The sequence below is a fragment of the Tachysurus vachellii genome, chromosome 17 (genome assembly GCF_030014155.1).
Source record: "Tachysurus vachellii isolate PV-2020 chromosome 17, HZAU_Pvac_v1, whole genome shotgun sequence".
NCBI classification, from domain to species: domain Eukaryota; kingdom Metazoa; phylum Chordata; class Actinopteri; order Siluriformes; family Bagridae; genus Tachysurus; species Tachysurus vachellii.
The window spans coordinates 12,945,497-12,964,642 of NC_083476.1; the positions used below are offsets into that span (position 1 = coordinate 12,945,497).

The 19,146-nt window shown below is 36.9% G+C and overlaps 2 protein-coding genes across 2 annotated transcripts; both read left to right on the forward strand.

Annotated features, from left to right (window-relative positions):
* The first annotated feature begins 1,340 nt into the window (after positions 1-1,340).
* setb (SET nuclear proto-oncogene b) lies at positions 1,341-7,406 on the forward strand. Its single transcript, XM_060891693.1, has 8 exons — positions 1,341-1,660; positions 2,988-3,045; positions 3,141-3,283; positions 3,972-4,075; positions 4,173-4,286; positions 4,586-4,756; positions 5,680-5,823; positions 5,952-7,406. The coding sequence occupies exons 1-8, from the start codon at positions 1,588-1,590 to the stop codon at positions 5,970-5,972; spliced, it is 828 nt and encodes a 275-aa protein (XP_060747676.1). The 5' UTR covers positions 1,341-1,587; the 3' UTR covers positions 5,973-7,406.
* An 850-nt stretch (positions 7,407-8,256) lies between these two features.
* Positions 8,257-18,813, forward strand: zgc:113162 (uncharacterized protein LOC553743 homolog). The gene is made up of 10 exons (XM_060891688.1): positions 8,257-8,317; positions 9,496-9,585; positions 10,110-10,300; positions 12,147-12,268; positions 12,736-12,784; positions 13,734-13,883; positions 15,563-15,736; positions 16,308-16,391; positions 16,481-16,567; positions 18,529-18,813. The coding sequence occupies exons 2-10, from the start codon at positions 9,555-9,557 to the stop codon at positions 18,628-18,630; spliced, it is 990 nt and encodes a 329-aa protein (XP_060747671.1). The 5' UTR covers positions 8,257-8,317; positions 9,496-9,554; the 3' UTR covers positions 18,631-18,813.
* The last annotated feature ends 333 nt before the right edge of the window (positions 18,814-19,146 follow it).

The following is a 19,146-nucleotide window of genomic DNA, read 5'->3' on the forward strand; positions in this document are numbered from 1 at the left end:
ATTGTCTTAGCTTTATGATATAGTTGCATCATATACAAGTTAATTTAAACACATAATAATTAAATATAAAAACACTAATGCAGGTTACAAAATACCAATCATGCAATTACATAGTTTGGAATATTGTTAGGTACATTATTATTAAATTAAATCAAATTGCATTAAACATATACATATTGTGCTTTTATAGGAAAAGAATCAACATTGTTGTGGTGTGATGTGGCTTGACTTAAGCCACCCTGAAATTGATTAATCTACAACAGCACATCCCTAAGGGCTATATTCCTCTCATACCACAGTAATGACTCAATGATTACAACTTTTTTTTAAATTGATTTTTAATGTTTTTTTTTTATATAGTTATAGTTACATTACGGTTATAAAGCATACAGAAAGGTTATTAGTTCCTGTTATCACTTATGTTATAGCAGATATAAACAGTCATTCACGCAAAGCCTCCCTTTTTTCTCTTGACGTTCATAAGAAAAAAGTTAAAAAAATCTTAAAGAGAAGCCACAAGATGTAATTTCCTTTAAACTGTAGCCTTTCCTTTGTGACAAACGTTATAGCTATATCTCTGACCTGAACAAAAAGCTGAAACTGTAGACTTTACTCATAACTAAACCTCTCCTTACAGAAAACTTCACCCCATCACATTTACATTTACTACATTTGGCAGAAGCCCTTATCTAAGATCATCGTACAAAAATGCTTTAAAGCCTCTATCATTGAATACATTAACTCTGGTTCACTAGGTTACAGACAGACAGTTAGATACCATGAGACTAAAACACTGTTTATATTCTTTATTATTATTATTATTATTATTATTATTATTATTATTATTATTATTATTATATACAAACATATTCCATTAGATTTTTTTTGTTAATTACACACATTTTTACATTAATTTATTATTAGGCTTAGTTTATGTAGTGGTCACTGTACAAGAGCTGATATCACAGAAATGAAGGTATTAGAATGGACACATAAATTAGAACTTATATCTTCACCATTTTCAGGCTGCTGGTATAGAAATTTACCTTCTGATCAATCAAAACATACAATTCTGGACTGTAAAATAGGGTAGAAGAATAAAATAGTAAAATAAATTTAATAGGATTAGACTTTTAGAGGGACTCTGTCTAAAATACAAATACAATTTGAATTTAAAAAACATATTTAAAAACATTATTTTATTTATTTATTTATTTTTGCGTAGGCAAATTGCACTTCCGCTCATCCAGCCAATCAGAGCTCGATGCACGGGAGCGAGCGGCGTTTTATAAAACTGAAAGGCGGGGTTTGTTGTTCTCGCTAGTGCTCCGTTCCTAAAGCGCGTGCACGTGCAAACGGGATCGCGCCACATAGAGAATAGAGAGCGGCGCTGTGTCGGGTCGCGCGCTAATCTGAAGTAGAGAAGCGCGATATTATAAGGCTTTATAACCGCATTTCACTTCTCACACGCAGCTAGTGTAGAGTTTTCTCTTCTTCCTCAGGCGGGAGAGTTAACGAATAAGTTCGGGATCACGTTCTTTTGGAGTTTTTTGTTCGGTAAAAGTTGCGCAGGCGAACAGAATCAGCATGTCGGCCTCGGCGGCGAAAGTGAGCAGGAAGGAGCAGAACTCAAATCATGACGGCGCGGACGAGACCTCGGGTAAAGACAGACATGGCGGCCTCCTTCGGCTAAACACCGCCATTTTCACCACATTCTCTCTCTCTTTCTCTCTCTTTTATTTTTAATAATTTGTAATCTTTTTTTTTTTATGTTTGTTCTGTTTTACCTCCTGACACATGACTATAAGCCGCGGTGTTATTGTGTAAAGCGTTACATTTGAAGCTGTATCCCGTGTCCGTAAGACTGCAGCGGTGACCCACGGCCATGTTCACCGCTCATTGTGCCACGCATGTTCGCTGCGCGCTCCGTTACTCAACTCCGTCATCATTACCGCTGTCTAAACGCTCGGCTTACTTCTGGATAGTGATATCAAATAATTTACAACCCACCGGACACTGATTTCACCGTTTCTTTGTTTCAAATGTGACCGAATGCGTTAATGCGCTCCGTGTTAGCATGCTAACTAGCTAGCATGCTAGTTATGCTAACTGATGTAGCATGCTAGTTAGCTCGCTGTCGGGTTTATTGTGTCTCCGCGCCATCGCAGCTAACTCTCCGTCCTGTTAGATACCGTGAACGACAAATGGCTTAAAAGTTTACACGGATATAGGTGCGATTTGTTAAATAAGCGACCGCCGACTGATACGGCTTTAAAAGCGCGGACTATTAGACGGTATTTAAGTTTTTATTAGCTTGTTAGCTAACGTGCGTTAGCCACATACAGGCCTTGTTCATTCAAACCACGCGGCCCAGCAGTTCAGTTAACCGGAAACGGCGTCTAGAGCGGATAATGTGGAGTTATTAATGAACCGTTTACGATAATTAAACTAACTTGTTCGCATTAGGTTGTGTTTTTTGTGATGGTATCCGTTTTATCCGAAGTTGTGGGTTTATTCGGGATCGAGCCGCGTGTTTACGTGCAGTGGTGAAAGTCAGCTGTGTTTACGCGCCACATTCATGTGCTCCTCTTATTATTAGGCTTTTCTTCATGTTTAATGGCTGTAAAAAACTTATCGTTTTTATTTTAAGTTTTTTTAATAACGATATTGTTTTTCCATTTTTTGATAACATTTAAAAAAGTGTTAGCAAGAACTGAGTGTGTGGAAATAAATGTGTAAAATAAAACAGGAATTTTATTTTTAACTCTACACGTGCATCAAAAAATGCACACAAGTAAAACTTTTAGGGTTTTTTTGCACTCATGCAGGATCTCTTGCACGTTCATTTTTGCTTTTAATAGTATTTTATTTACATATATTAAACAAAATATCAATTAAATCTGTATTGTGAATATGCACTTAATGTACGTAATAACTTGTCTTTTACAAACAATCTAACTTATAAAATGTCTCTTTTTATATTTTAGAAAAAGAACAGCAGGAGGCTATCGAACACATTGATGAAGTACAGAATGAAATCGACAGGTAATATAACATGCTGCTTTCAGGTCTTGCTCAGTTTCTTGTCCCTGTTAAATGAAGTATTTAAGATGACTTTTCCTTTCTCTTTTCTTCCTCAGATTGAATGAACAAGCAAGCGAGGAAATCCTAAAAGTAGAGCAGAAGTACAATAAGCTACGCCAGCCTTTTTTCCAGAAGCGATCAGAACTCATAGCCAAAATTCCAAACTTCTGGGTCACAACATTTGTCAACCATCCACAAGGTGAGAACAGACTGAGGTGCACAATGATTTACTGAACAGTTTAATATTCTGGTTCTGATCTTCCTCAATATACATTAGTGAGATGTTCTTAAGAACACTCGATGCAGATGATTCTTTTTGCACCTGTTCGTTTATCAGTCCATGAGACCTGAATCAAATTCTGACATAAGGTTATGCATAACTGTAAAGTGAGAGCCATCATATTGTTTATTCAATTAGACTATGCACTCAAATATTCCATTGTGGATTTAGTATTTGAATATGTAAATATTATGCAAATTTGCATAGTAACTAAACAATAAAGTGGAACTACACTAAGCCTTTTTTTCATGATTGAGTTTTGTTCAGCTTTTTTACGCTTTTCAGTCAATGAGGTATTTACATACAGGTCTGAGCAGATTGTGTTGTGATTTTTATAATTGCTTAAATATTTATTACATGGTACAGTATGTAGCATAATTGTGTTCTGTTTAGAGAACACAGATGACTTGGGGAATATTAGTGTGCCTAGATATTGCAATAAAATTATATCCTAAGCAACTTGTAAGTTCTACCATCATTGAGTTAACTTTGGAGAAATTATAATAATTGAGATTTATTTCAGAAATGGTTTGTCGATTTTAAATTGTACTGGAATAAAAATAAAAAAATCCAGCTTGTGCTCTGTATTGATGGTTTGTGTGTGCAGTTTCAGCTCTGCTTGGTGAGGAGGATGAGGAAGCCCTTCATTATCTGACCAGGGTGGAGGTCACAGAGTTTGAGGACATCAAATCAGGTTACAGAATAGATTTTGTAAGTATCTCTTTTTCGTCTGCTTTGCACTAAAATTTGTGTTAACATCCATTTTGCTTTGGGACACTGAGCAAAAATTTTCCTTTTTTTCCTTTAGTACTTTGATGAAAATCCCTACTTTGAAAACAAAGTTCTTTCAAAAGAGTTCCACTTGAACGAAAGTGGTGACCCGTCTTCAAAATCCACCGAAATAAAATGGAAGGCTGGAAAGGTCAGTGTTACACACATTTTAAATGGAATCATGTTCAATTGTTCAATGTTGTTCTGTTTATTTAAAGTATATGGTTGTCATTAGCAGATTCAATGTAAACCTTGAGCTTTCTTCAAGAAACCTGAAGAATATTTTCATTGTGTTTTTAGTGTTCTGTGTAACTTTCCCAGTGCTCTTTGAGAAGGGTGTTTGGAATCCTTCAGATTACAGCTTGTGGCAGGATTAGATGTTAGGATTTAATATTAGTGTAACTTGAATGCATATGTCTTGAAAGAAAAATAAAATCAAATGCCTTTTAGGACTTGACCAAGAGAGCAGGGCAAACACAGAACAAGGCTGGCAAGAAGAGGCAACATGAGGAGCCAGAGAGCTTCTTCACTTGGTTCACTGATCACTCGGATGCTGGGGCTGATGAACTCGGAGAAGTGATCAAGGACGACATCTGGCCCAATCCTCTGCAGTATTACCTGGTACAGTTTCTGCCTTGTGAATACTTCAAAGTAACAATATAATCAATAACAGGACTCAAAATTAGCAAGAAGTGAAGCGCTCGTCTTGAATGATGTGATTTATGCACTTATATTTACACTTTGGAAGGTTATTGCACTGTTGATGTAACAAGTAGTTTGGGGGAAATATTTTCTCAGGCTGCTCTGGTTTGTTACAGTTGTTGAGCCACTAGATGGCACCCTAGTTTAAAATTTCCAGAAAGCTGTGCTTTTGAATAAGATCTTTACTTTATTGTGGATGTGAGTTTAAAGAAAAACACAATTCAGGTTTTTGTTTTTTCAGCAGTTCTGTAATTCAGACACAGCTAAGTTGATCTCATGCACATATCTTAGATTGATGCAACAACGGGTTGGAAAGCCTGTTTTTACGTGTTTGGAGCATGTATTTCTATGCTTGCTTGCACTAGTGTAGAAAATAATGCTGCACGCATGTTAATTATTGTGTGTTACCACTATATATGATCAATAGTGGGTTTAGTAAGTCAAGTATTTTGCTTTTATGCATCATGGCACTTGGCTCTTTCACCAGGTTTAGATTTCAACCAGCATCTGTGCAAACATTGCAGCAGTAGGGTATAGACTTTAATATCCCCCAAATGCTGTCTACTACGTAGGTGTAGGCTATACAGCAAAATATAGCAAAACATGTATTGTATTTTATAGTGGTTCTAGCAGGGAATTCACAACCATACTGCACAATAGCACTCTAGTGCTTTAGTAAAAGTGAAATGTTTTGATGGTTAGTAAAAATCTCCAACCCCTTAACTGTAATTCTTTGACACTCTCTGACATTTTCCGTTTATCCATCTTATTTATATTATATATGCACACACGCAGATATCCACTTTGTCAGTTTTGTAAAAAATACTTTTTTTCCTCCACAGGTCCCAGACATGGATGATGAGGAAGGTGAGGGTGAAGATGAGGATGATGATGAGGAGGAGGAAGGATTGGAAGATATTGACGAGGAAGGGGATGAAGATGAGGGCGAGGACGATGAAGAAGAAGATGAGGGAGAGGATGGAGAGGTGAGCTATGACACTTAATGTTATTCTTCAATCTTATAGCATAAGCTTTATTATATAGTGTATAACTTTAGCAGTATTAGCAACTTAAGTAAATTTGTTTGGTTTATTTTTCTCTCTCCCCTTTGCAGGATGATGGTGAGGATGACTAAAGGTCACATGGACATATTGTGATATTCCAACCCCTTCTGTACTTGTTCTTTCAATTTAGTCATCCTCTGGCCTGAGGGAGCAAAAAAAAAAATTTTTTTTTTTTTTTTATTATAATTTTTTTTGTGCTCCATCTTCTGTTCTGAAGCCTCTCCTGTCCTTCCCATGTCTAATCAGAGTTAATTCCCTGGACATTTCCTTCTTGCATTCTGAAAACTAGTGGCATCTCTTTGCTGAAGCCTCTTGCATCGTCCATCTCCAAAGACACGTACAAGATATTAACGATCTGCACGTCATCCTCTGTAGACTAAACTGAAGTAAATAGCAATTTATATGATTACATAAATTCGTTTTTTTTTTCTTCTGTGAATGTTTGTGATATAAAATAATAAGCCATGGTGCAGTGATGAGCTAATCATAGCGTACATAACTAGCCACTCATTTTTCTTCCTCCTCTTCCTTTCTGTATGTTGTAATATGGTTTAATGCGGGGTTTCTGCTATAGAGAGTCGACAGTTTTTTCCTAATGTAATTATTCGACATAAGGAAAGCACCAGCTTGTTCTCATCACCTCTTGTAGACATTTTTGGGTGGATATGAGATGATCAGGGTAATGGCCTTTGTTATCGTAGGCAGATTAAAGCAGGGGTCGGGTGGGGTGAGTGGGTCAGCTACACGTCAACATCTTTGGGTTTTGTGTTGATTTGAATTTTCATTGTAATGTTTTACAGACACCCATGAGGTTTGAAATTTACATTTTTAATAAAAATAAAACACACATAAAAAAATCCTCCTTGTAATTTTGCGCGAGCATAAAGGACTATTTAATGAAGTGATAAAGAAACTTGTAGAATCTTATGTAAAGTAAATTCACATTTGGATCTGTTTATCTACTTCTAACTTCTAGTGGCAGCCATCAGTCATACAAAGTATTTTTGCTTGTTCTTTTACTGGTTGTTCTAAACTGCTTAGCAATATCATTTGAGCAGTCATCATTTCTATAGTAGCCCTTTTGTGTAGAGAAAGATGAGACATGAAAGTTCATAATTCTTAACTTAATAGTGGGTTGAACATTTGCTTAATGCTGTCAACAAATATCAAAAATTTGCCCATGAAGCAGCTGAGGAAAGCTGGCTATTTAAATTGAATTAGATCAGTTCAGTTAAGCATCCTTGTATACTGATCTGTGTCCATATGTACACTTTCCTTGTATTTTCTCATGTGCAGTTACAGGACATTACCAACATGTGAGACACTTGTTTTGGTGTTCATATTTGTTAAATCATGAATGTTTTATGACCGTTCAGTTCATTTCCTCAGAAACGACCAAGTATACACATCACACTTTAGTACTTACACCTTAGAGATACACACTGGGCTCAGAAATTGTGACCCCTTTTATATGCATTTGTATTAAAGCTTAAATTAGAATGAAACTTCCCTTTTTGACATTCTTTACACAATGATCCATAATGTTAAAGTGAAACAAGTTTATTAAAAATCAAAGCTCTTGAATATTCAGATATTTTATTCGGTACTTTGGCACCAGTTACAGCTTTGAGTCTTCTTGGGTCAGTCTACAAGCTTTGCACATCTGCCGTTGTCCTGTTCTACTTAGACGAACCTCTAAAGCTCCATCAGAATGGATGAGTAACATTTGTAAACTGCCATCTTTACGTCTGTCTACAGATTTTTTTATAGTTTTTTGGGCTGTGCTTTTGCTAGGCCGCTCGAGGACGCCCACAGACTTGTCTCAAAGACACTCCAGTGTTTTTTGTTTTTTTTTTGGTTGTATGCTTCAGGTTGCATGCTGAAACATGATGCCCTGGTCTGAGCTTGTGTGCTCTCCGGTGCAGGTTTTTCTTCAAGCACCTTTATTTCAGAGGATTTCATTTCTTACCTTGGATTCTTCCCCCAAATTCAAAACAGTGTCCTTGTTCTTTCTGCTAAAAAGACACCCATATAGCACGATGCTGTCCATTACCATTCTTCACTGTAATCTCTATGATGAGCAGCAAAAAAAAAAGTTTTTTTTTTTTTACCATCATTGTGTGACGTCTTTCTAAATCACTTACAGTCAACTGAAGTTGAAACCAAGCAGGATTACATCCCCAGGTCACTCAAAATAAATAATCACATTAAACAATATTTTATCAAGTGTCTTTTAAAGCACATTATGAAAGGCAATGAAGTGCGCGCCTGCGTCAGAATAAAGCAGGCCATTGATTGGTTAAACGCGGGGAGGCGTGTGTGTTTGCGTGTTTGCGCGAGCGCTTGTGTGTGTGTGTGTGTGTATTATTCATTATAAGACTCGGTTCATCTTCAGCTCATCCTACATGGCGGAAAAGTGAGTATTAACCGCTTACAGACCTTTGTGTATGTTGTTTTTAATAATACACAATGTTCTTTGTTTATTTGTTATTTTAGAAGTTAGAAAATGAAAAACGAAAAACTTCCTTAAAGCTTTTAAGTTCCTCAACAGTTTGAGAGTTTGAGATAAGTGATGTTTATACACAAATGGTTACTGACTACTGAAAAACACATGATGTGTAATCAAGTTAATAAATACATCATCTGTTGCTTTTACCCTTACATCCCTGTGTTTACTGATAGCTTCCTAAAAGAAAATCAGAGCTCAAATATAAAAATAAAAGAAGCTGAATTATTAAAAACTCAATTATTAAATATCTAAACAGCACAAATAAAATAATCTCACTATTAATACACAGTAGATATTAGGATATTGGTTAAAAAACAAAAAACAGTAACGTGTGTGTGTGTGTGTGTGTACTATACAGTGTGCCTCTCTACTTTATCTTCTCTTTACACAGATATTAATCAAATAAATAAATGAATGAACAAACGGTTAGATTAAAAAATAAATGAATAATTGAGATTGGTATATGCCAATTATTAAAAACAAGTACAGAAATTAAACAGGACTGATTTAATTAATGAGGATTTAATCAATATAATCTGAATATACATCTGAAATCTTATAGTACCAAAATCTGAATGATAATATATTTACTCCTGATTCTAATTTGCTAAATCCTCACCGGTCCTCGTCGATCCGAGAGTGTGGGGTTTTACATGTTCAGGGATGTATGATTTAATGCTTTATAAACCTATAAATCTTATGTGAGCGGGTGAGAATTATAGTGTTGTGCTGTGAGGAGACCACTTTAGGTTTAAAATTTAACTTTAGGTTCAAGATACCAAAATTTACCAACTTTAATTTTTCCTTAGTGAAGTTAAGATCTGAGTCTTGTTGAACTTTTCCGATTCCTGATTTGTGATTTTGAGATTTCTAAATTAATTAAGGTAAATAACATAAATATTTACACCTGTATACATTCAAAATCCTTGGTAGCACAAAAGTAGCATAAGCTTGCAGATGGATGCAATTGATAAACAAAAATTGGACACTATAGAATATAAATACAGTGACAGTATAAGGTTGAGCAAAATGTATGTTTTATCAGTTTTTTTTTAATGATTCTGTGGGTGTTTGGTGTGTTTCAGCTAGTGTGAGCTAGTGAGAGTTAAGCTGATGGCGAGATGTAGAATACTCACTTTTCACAATGCACATGAATAATCTGCTGAAGCACTGGAGTGAGTAACACCTTTACACATTTAATTCTTGATTTATAGAAAATTTAGCAATAACTTCTCATAAAGCAGATAGCAGACTGTTTGCTAGCTAGGCAGACCAACTGAGCTCTTAATAGCTCTTGCAATGTAAGCATATGTGACACATCATTGTCTGTGGTTGAAGTCAGACAATGTGTTAATACAGTTTATTTATGGAAATGACTTGAATAATTGTTTGAATTCATAAGTAATTTTGTTGCTTATTTAGTTGAAGAGGTGTGGCCTTTGTCTTGTACTTCTGGTGAAAAGTGTGGTCTGACCTCTGTATATTTCTGTGTAAGTGAAGGTTTATCTTATATCTGTATCTGTCTATGATAGTAAAGACTATGATACTGTGGACTCAGTATCTCACAGTCAGGAAATTTTTAGTTAACATGTTGCTTAGTGAGACAGGAAGTGAAAGCAGCCCTACAGATTTTTTAGTGCTCCTGTCACAGTGTTTATTGACAGTTTTAGTCATGAGGATTAGTCTTTATGCTTTGTAGATAGAATCACAGGGATATCTGATGTGGGCATGTCGGAGCCTGGTAGACCCACCCTCCTCAGTGAGTGTACAGATGCGTACTGCCAGGCCGAGCACCAGAGCTGCCTTCATATCTGTGCCTGCAAACTGCATTTCTGGGAGGATTTCAGCACAGAGCTCATAGGGAGTGGCTTCTTCTCTAAAGTCTACAAGGTACAAATAAACAGATTCCACTTTATTATTTTCTAACGTGCAACACCTTCTAATTAACCACTGTGTCCGTGTGAGTAATAGGATTCTCCACTGAGATGTCAGAGCAACGCACACAACTAGGGCTGGGTAATTTTTAGAAAATCTTTCATACTGACATGATACCTTGAATTTGAGTAAACACATGTTTCTGTAACAATTAAAAAAAAATAAAATAAATGTAAAAAAAAATTGTTACATTGAGATACTGATACATTTAAAAAATACAAATTTGTGGCGTTTTCATTAAGGCAGAAAAAAATAAATACAAGATTATGGTTTATTTTGCATTACTAGGATGTAAATTTATATAGACAAAAATAAAGTTCTAGACTGTTCTATTTATATATTCCAAAAAAAATGATTTTTTTTTTTGTACATTTATGTGTACTGTTATGTCAAAAATCAACAAAGTGTAAATGTGAAAGGGGATATGGTTGTTGTGTTATTTGACCAGTTTGTGAGTTCAGAGTGAAGACAGTGTCCTCATGTGTCTCAGGATAGTTGTTTTGGCTTTGGTCTCTGAGTGTATCATGCAGCTGGTTAATCCTGAAAACAGCATGTTTCTAAAGATGATAATAATGTACTTAAGTCACTTTAGTGTATTATTTTACTACAGTAAGGGCTCAGTCATGTCATATAATGTTAAACGTGGTGCACAAACAGAATATTCGACTACACATGCTCATTTACATCCACAATTATCATTATTCCATCTCTTTTGACTCCAAACCTCAGACACACTGAGTACTCTGAGTAATACCAGCAAGTCTACAATAAACATCACAGAGCTGTTCTTAGGGCAGGATAAATATGACATCATGTCTGTAACACTAACATCTGAATTTGTATGCTTTATTTATCTATGATGTGAAATCAAGTGTATTCATTTATTTAAATGATTTTTTTATGTTATCATTTCAACCTTTTTTTCTTGCCAGTACAAAAAGACAAATTTGTTTAACTAAATTGAATGCATACTTTACTTTATATAGCAGTGTGTGTATGTATGTATGTGTGTGTGTCAGCCTTGAAAATGAAAAAGCCGAATTTACATTTGAGCAAATTAATTTCGTTCAATTTTGTTTGTCTGTTTAGTTTTAATTTGAATTCAGTTCAACCCCAATCTTAATATGTGTAGTTTAGGTTTATGACCAGCAGCTTCTTCTAAAAATGTATCTCAAGTGAGAGAAGGAGGAAAGACTGGTTTATAGGTTTATAGCAACATTTTAAAGTGAGTATAAATGTTAAAATGCATATGATTGTAATCCATTTATAGCGTGTCTCATTATTTTATAAATAAAAATTGTCATCCTTGGTTAAATGCTGTGGTATGAGAGGAATAAAATACTTGGCAAAGTGCTGTTAGGAAAAGGAAAATATTCAGCTTCAGGGTAACAGGAACTCTGCTGGGATGCGTCACACCACCCCATTATTGATTATTTTTCTAACAGCATGTCCCATGGTTAAAATCCATCACGTATCGTACTTAGTTTATTGAGAGTGTGTTATTTCTTTATAAGAAACCGTTACAGAAAGAACCATCACACTTTACAGAATAATAAGGTTCTAATTGTTTTTGAGAATTGTTCAGAAATCTACTTTAGAAATTAAGAAAGTTAAAATAACTATAAATTGAAGTCACTGATGAGATCCTTCATGTTTTCCCCTACACCGAGAGTAACACTTGTTAACACTCAGGTGCAGAATTCTTTTTCAGTACTGACTGATACGCAGAGCTTTAACATCAAGTATGAAAAGTGGATCCAGGCTCTTCAGTTTCTCAGAGTTATTTTTTTATGTGCGACAGGTGATGCATAACACCACAATGAAGGTGATGGTGGTAAAGGTTTATAAGAATGATGTGGATCAGGAAAGCATCATAAGGGAGATGAGCCTCTTACAGAAACTCTCACACCCCAATGTGGTGAGGTGAGTCAACAAGCAGATGATGTGCTCAAGGTATCAGTTTTATATTTGGAGTAGTAAAGTCTTGTTATTCCTTTAATTCATGCGCTGAACTATCTTATTATTTCCATCCATTTGATCATCAGAATCTGCTCACCTTTTTGTGAATGTGTTGAGAACTGTTTTCAAAGGAGTCACACTGTGACCACTGAGTTTTATCTTAAATGCAACAGTTAGGGCAAAATAAAAATGACCACAGTGTCCCTGTACCCAAATACCATATAAGATCTCTGAGCTCTGAGATGTGTTTGGTGCATGAGGCTTTAACTTGTAGCTACATTCATAAACTAAAAAAAATTTCAATCACTAGAGAGTAAATATCAAGATTCAGTTTAATTCGTTAATCTTTAATCATATATCAAGTTGCATCAATTGCATGATTATGTTGGCTTGACTGTGAGGAATAAAAATATTTTGTATCTTTTCTGAAGGTATCTGGGGATTTGTGTCAGAGAGAATAAACTGCACCCGATCCTCGAGGTGAGTTCATTTATTTTGAATCTAAAAACATGCACATATTTAATAAACTGTATTGCAGAATATTATTATGTTCATGATACAGTGTAACATACAGGATTCAGAGGGATGGTTAGCATCCATGTGCAAAATATTTCTTTGATGCAAAATCCAATAACATAAAACTAAGAAAGTCAAGGTTCGTACAAAAAAGGCACATCAACATCCAAATCTAAACCTTCGCAATATCTAGTTAATATTCAGGCAATGGCCAGTGCACAGGAAATAGACAGAATATACACACACTATGCACAATACACACTTATGTACATCTTTGGTACATCACCTTTTCATTCTGTACTGTTACTACATGAGCCAAAACTCCACATTAAATTCTATACCATATTATTCTCATTTCGTATTTTCTATTCCTTCTTATTTTTACTTCACTTTTTAAAAATGCACTTTATTTATATGTACATTATAAAGATGGGGGATGTGGTAGCATGGTGGTTAAGGTGTTGCACTACTATTCAGATGGTTGTGAGTTCAGGTCCCACAAGCTGCCACTGCTGGGCCCCTGAGCAATGCCCTTAACACTCAATTGCTTATTTTTAGAAAAGGAGAGAAAAAATATAAGGATATCTGCCAAATGCCATAAATGTAAATGTATAAAGAATTGTAGGCTGGATTGGCCTTTCACTGCAAGATACTGTATATAACTGCATTGGTGACAAATCAAATCTTAAATCTTTCATTTCAAAGCTGGACAAACGTGACAGAATCTTAAATTAGGACAGACAGGACATGTAAAGAATACATCTAGAGAGGACACACTTAAAAACTTGTATTAATTAGATGTATACAGTATGTGTATCTTCTGCTTTTAAAGAAATGAGAACCATATAAAGGCTTGATTAGGTTTCTCAATCAAGGTGTATGTGTGTATTTTTGCGTGTATGTGTACATGTAGTACGTAAGCGGTGGCTGTCTGGAGGAGCTTTTGGCGAGCAGTGACATCTCGCTCTGTTGGAGAGACAAGGTTGAACTAGCCTGTGACATCTGCAGAGGAATGACGTACCTCCACTCCAGGAACATCTACCATAGAGATCTGAACTCCAAGGTTGGAGCATGCACACACACAACCCTGTGAAAAGTCAATTCAAAAGTCATTCCTGTTGCATCCAGTATTCTTGTTTAGTTCAATAGCAGCTTATAATAGCTTCTAAAGCTCACTAGATAAACACAAAATAAATAATGTACTGATTGCTGTGTAAATTGCTTGTCTGATTCCAATTCTCTATTCTAGGCTTTGTGCTAGCTTTGTTGACAGAGCAAAAGACAGCAAACAAATTATACTAGCTATGTGCACTGACCAGAGGCACCAATTATCTGTTACTTCCGTCTAAGCTTCCAATTTTGCTTTGTAATATCTCTATTTAATGAGAGGTCACGTTTAATCACGGGATAAAATGAAACTGGATAATAATTATAGTTTTTCCTTCCACTTTTGCACAAATAAGCTCTAATTTGAGATTTTGTATGTAAATAAAGTTCTGTGTCACTCTGTGTACATTTAATGGCAGTTTTTTGCTATAAAATTCAGAAGCCGGTGGTTTCAAATACCGGTGCTGTCTTTGGTGGCCAGCTCAGTCTCACACACCTCTGTTTGTAAGAGGATATGTGGAGAAAAGAAGTAGAGCACATTAGCAATGGTACAGCTGATGAATGGCCACTTAAATGGATGTTTAGTTGGCAGTATGGCAAGGGATTGATGATCAAGCTTGACCCATGTAGTAATAATAACTCGGTGAGCTGGTGTGATCAGTAATCAAGATGGGGAAACAAGAGCCTAACTATGGTGTATGCTACCCAGCTAAGCCAGCAGTAGCAATTCTAGCGAGCAGCCAATGCTCCAAGAGAAAAAGAATAGTATACAGTCCCCAATGTGGAAGCGAAGACATAAGAGAAACGAAATGTAAAATCAGAGTCTCTCAGAGCTTTGAAAGACAGAAAAATTTGTAGAATGAAAACAATGATATGTTAGAATAAGCATTTCGTATAAGCCTGCGATTTGAGGCTGTACCAGAGCTGTTGTTAAAGGACATTAATCAACCAGAAACCAGACTTTAGCCGCACTGTGGTGTGAAAATAGATAAGAAGATACGTAATCCAAACATGCAGGGTCATGTGCACTTCATTAGCTTGCTTGTTGTTGCTCCAGGTTCAGATTTCACCGTGTTGCTGGACAACAGCTCTGCACACAGATGCGTCAGTCTGTATTTTATTATTTAAACATGCAGGATAGATTCTGTTCCTGTCTCAGTTGGAAGTGGAAACAAACTGCTTCCCTTAGGATGCATACCATTTACTCAATTAACTGGATCTCTACATTTTCATTAGTTTTGCACTAGATCTACAAGGCCAAAATGTCACGAAACAAACTTTACACCCCGGACAGAGGAACACTGTTAAGTGTTGAAGTGAGTTGTACTGTGTATTATTGTCTGTGGACAGGATCGAGAAACAAAACCTTTGACAGGGAGAATGGGTGTCTTTCTGCCTATCTGTCTGTCTAACGTGTCTGTAATGAACATTTTTCAGTGTCGGATAAATAATTGAGATCAGGATGATCACAAAAGTGAAAAGAAAAAGTGTAAACCCCCCATTTTAGAGATAAAAGTAGACAAAGCGATACGTTATATTTCTGTCTGTCCATCTGCCTAGTTCATAATAAAGTAGACACCGCTGTTTCTGTCATGTAAGTGTGTCTCTGCCTGAAATCTAAATTGCTGCTTGCAGAACTGTCTGATCCGAGTGACCGCACAGGGCAGAGAGGCAGTGGTGACAGATTTCGGTCTTGCCCGAGAGGTGGTGGAGCTTCCTGTTAGCAGTCCTGACAGAAAGATGTCCTTGGTGGGTTCTGCGTTCTGGATGGCCCCCGAGATGCTGAGAGGGGAACCATATGGCCGCAAGGTTTACATGCCTTACAGTTTAAAGGCTTTTGTTCTGTGTGTGAGTGCGTGTTTGTGTGTGTGTGTGTGTGTTGGTGGGGTGAACCTGTTACAGTTATTATAAACATCAAAGGGCACTACAGGGTAAATCTGTGCTGCTTGTCATTGATTTGCCTCAGTGAGAAAATGAGAAACTGAGACAAAATTCAATAGTAAACTAGCTCACATTATTCACAGGAGTGGTCAATTAACTAACCAGCTTGTCGTGTGTAATATGTATTAAGTGTATAGTACATTGCTTTTCTTAGTCATTAAAAACTGTCATCAAACTGAATTCTTATCAGTTCTGTATTCCATCCATCCATCCATCCATCCATCCATCCAGAGTTGTAGAATAAAGGACACTTGACCCTGAATTGATATCTATTAGTTATAAGTAATGTTTCACTAAAAGAAAAAAAGCATTTTGATTGAAGTGATACTCCATGTATCATTTGCTCTGTCCTTCCTGTCAGTGTACTGTGTATGTGTCTCATGATGCTGGGATTAATCAGTCAAACTCTGTGTAATTGCTACCCTTTGACCAATCACAGGTTGATGTTTTCTCCTTTGGCATCATGCTGTGTGAAATTCTAGCTAGAATTCCTGCTGACCCAGAAATTTTGCCTAGAACACAGGTAAACACAACCAGCTCACACTCTCTCTTGTGTACACACATACACACACCTAATATCTTTTAGGACATCTGTGTTTCTCTTCTCTCTAGGACTTTGGTCTGGATGTGGAGGCATTCAGAGATCTGGTACTGGGATGTCCACAGAAAGTTCTGGAGCTCCCAGCCAACTGCTGTCAGGTAAGCAGGAGGGATAGTACATTGAGAAGAGATGATACATGGAGAGATTGTACAGAGAGACGTTACAGAGAAAAAGTTCAGAGAAAGACGGTACAGTAAATAGTACAGAGAGATGGTGCAGGAGATATTATGGAGAGATACAGTAGTATGGAAACAATGTTACAGTGGGATAATACTGAGAGATGGTACAGTCAGGCAGTACGGAGAGGTTGCACAGTATGGAACATCAGTATGTTCAGTTGATGTGTTGAGGCAGCATGGTGATACAGTTCAGTGAGATAATACAGAGATATGGTACAGTGATATGATACATTCATTTGAGACAGTTTAGAGATATAGTTCAGTAAAACCGTATGGAGCATCTGTATATTAAGATGATGCATGTGTTAAGGCAGCCTGAAGGTAAAGTATATATACAGTAGATGGTACAGAGAGACAGTGTGGAGAGATAGTAGAGAAAGACAGCACAAAGGGACAATAATACAGTAAGATTACTCTAGATACCAATGAACTCCTTTCACTTTTTTTTATAGTTATTGAATGTGTTGTGGGAGGACACGGTGGCTTAGTGGTTAGCACGTTCGCCTCACACCTCCAGGGTCGGGGTTCGATTCCCGCCTCCGCCTTGTGTGTGTGTGGAGTTTGCATGTTCTCCCCGTGACTCGGGGGTTTCCTCCGGGTACTCCGGTTTCCTCCCCCAGTCCAAAGACATGCATGGTAGGTTGATTGGCATCTCTGGAAAATTGTCCCTAGTGTGTGATTGCGTGAGCGAATGAGTGTGTGTGCCCTGTGATGGGTTGGCACTCCGTCCAGGGTGTATCCTGCCTTGATGCCCCGTGACCCGAGGTAGTAAGATGAATGAATGAGGATGAATGAATGTGTTGTATATTATATAGTGGATGTCTCTCTAGCTTACCTGTAATGGCCTCCAAGATCCTATCCAGTTTGCCTTTAAAGCTGTACACTACCCACAAACTACCCTTGTAGCTGTTACTGAGAAGCTTCATAGCACTAGAACAATCGTACTGTTCTTGGCTATCATTTCAATGTCAAGGTCCCTGGACAGCATATCCAACCATCCTTCTCATCTAACATTGATAACTTGACTCGCTCGTGTAGGTTTCTCCTTTACAACATCTACAGAAACTGGCTTTTCCTGTCTACAGAGGTGAACAGGTGCTTGATCAATCTCTGGGTCATCTCAAGACCAGATTACTACAAATCAGAGCCTCTGCACACCATCCAACCTTCCAGTTGAACCAGATTCCTCCAAATGACACTAATCTCATTGCTGGGCTACCTAAAGTTGCTTTGTAGCTGCTGCATCAGTCATGAAACACTCATGTTTCGTTCCATGTACCAGTATCCACATACTTCAAAGTGTTTAACAAACCATGCTCTCTAGTACGGCCTGACTGGATTGACCATCCCTCAAAATACTAGGAAGACATGCATGAAGACTCTTCTCTGTTCTGGGACCCAGTTTGTGGAATAAACTTCCATTGTGAGTCACTTGGGGTCTTCAGATTTTGACTAAAGTCTTATCACTTCATCAAGCATGTGAATCAGCAACTCTATTTTTATTTTAAAATGCTTGTGTTTCATTTATATTGTAATAGTTTTAAAAAGGTACTAGGTAAACTAGCATGAGGGTGTGTTTTTGGTAGGGACTACAAAGCACTTTTGAAAATTGATCAGGATAAAGGCCGGTGCTAAGCACTGTGAAACTGAAGGCAAATTTGTACACAAATTTGCTACTTCAGTGAGCATATTGGTGCTAATCAAAAGGAACATGAGGTAAAGGTCCAGTAAACAGAAGCATCTTATTTTTAGAGCTAAATATTTGTGTGTGAAAAAACACTAAACTTGATGCAGCAAAATAAAACTTTATGGACACCTTTTCTGTAGCAGACAGAATTTAGTTAGCTGCTATAAACCAATAAATTGTTCTCTGCATTCAGATGGACGCATATCGGCGGCCGTCGTTCACTGACCTACTGGAAAAGCTAGAGGATGTTGCAGAGAGTCTGGAATCTCCAGATTGCCCTCTGACCTCAGGGTGACCGATGCGAGAGAAGTGTCTGCAGAATGCTTTAGTCTTTATGCCTAATTTTATCTTTGAGGACTTGTGTGTTTAAGGAACTGGACCAATTTTCACATGGGACATGTTACCATACACCATTCCTCATGCAGTCTAATCAGGGTTTACTGCAGGAGGCTGGAATTAAAGTGGCAGTGAACTAGTATTCATGTGCATTAAGTGACTGATTTGATTGTGTAGGTTAGTGTAATCTTGAATTGTTCTTGTGTTTCGTGATCTGTCCAAAAAATAAGATCCTTTGATGCCTATGAGGTGATGTGTAACTCTTTAGTCCAGCCGAAATGATGTACTTTTTGTAAGTTACCTCTTTAAGGATAAGCAGCTTTGCACCAAATTGGAGTGGAGCTAATTTCAGGGCCAGAAAAATCCTGAAATGAAGAAACATGCGAGATCTGTTAACTGTGAATCAGTTTTCCTAACCTTCTAAAGTGAAATATGATCATTATGATCCTTCTCTACAGATTTTCAGTTTAAATAT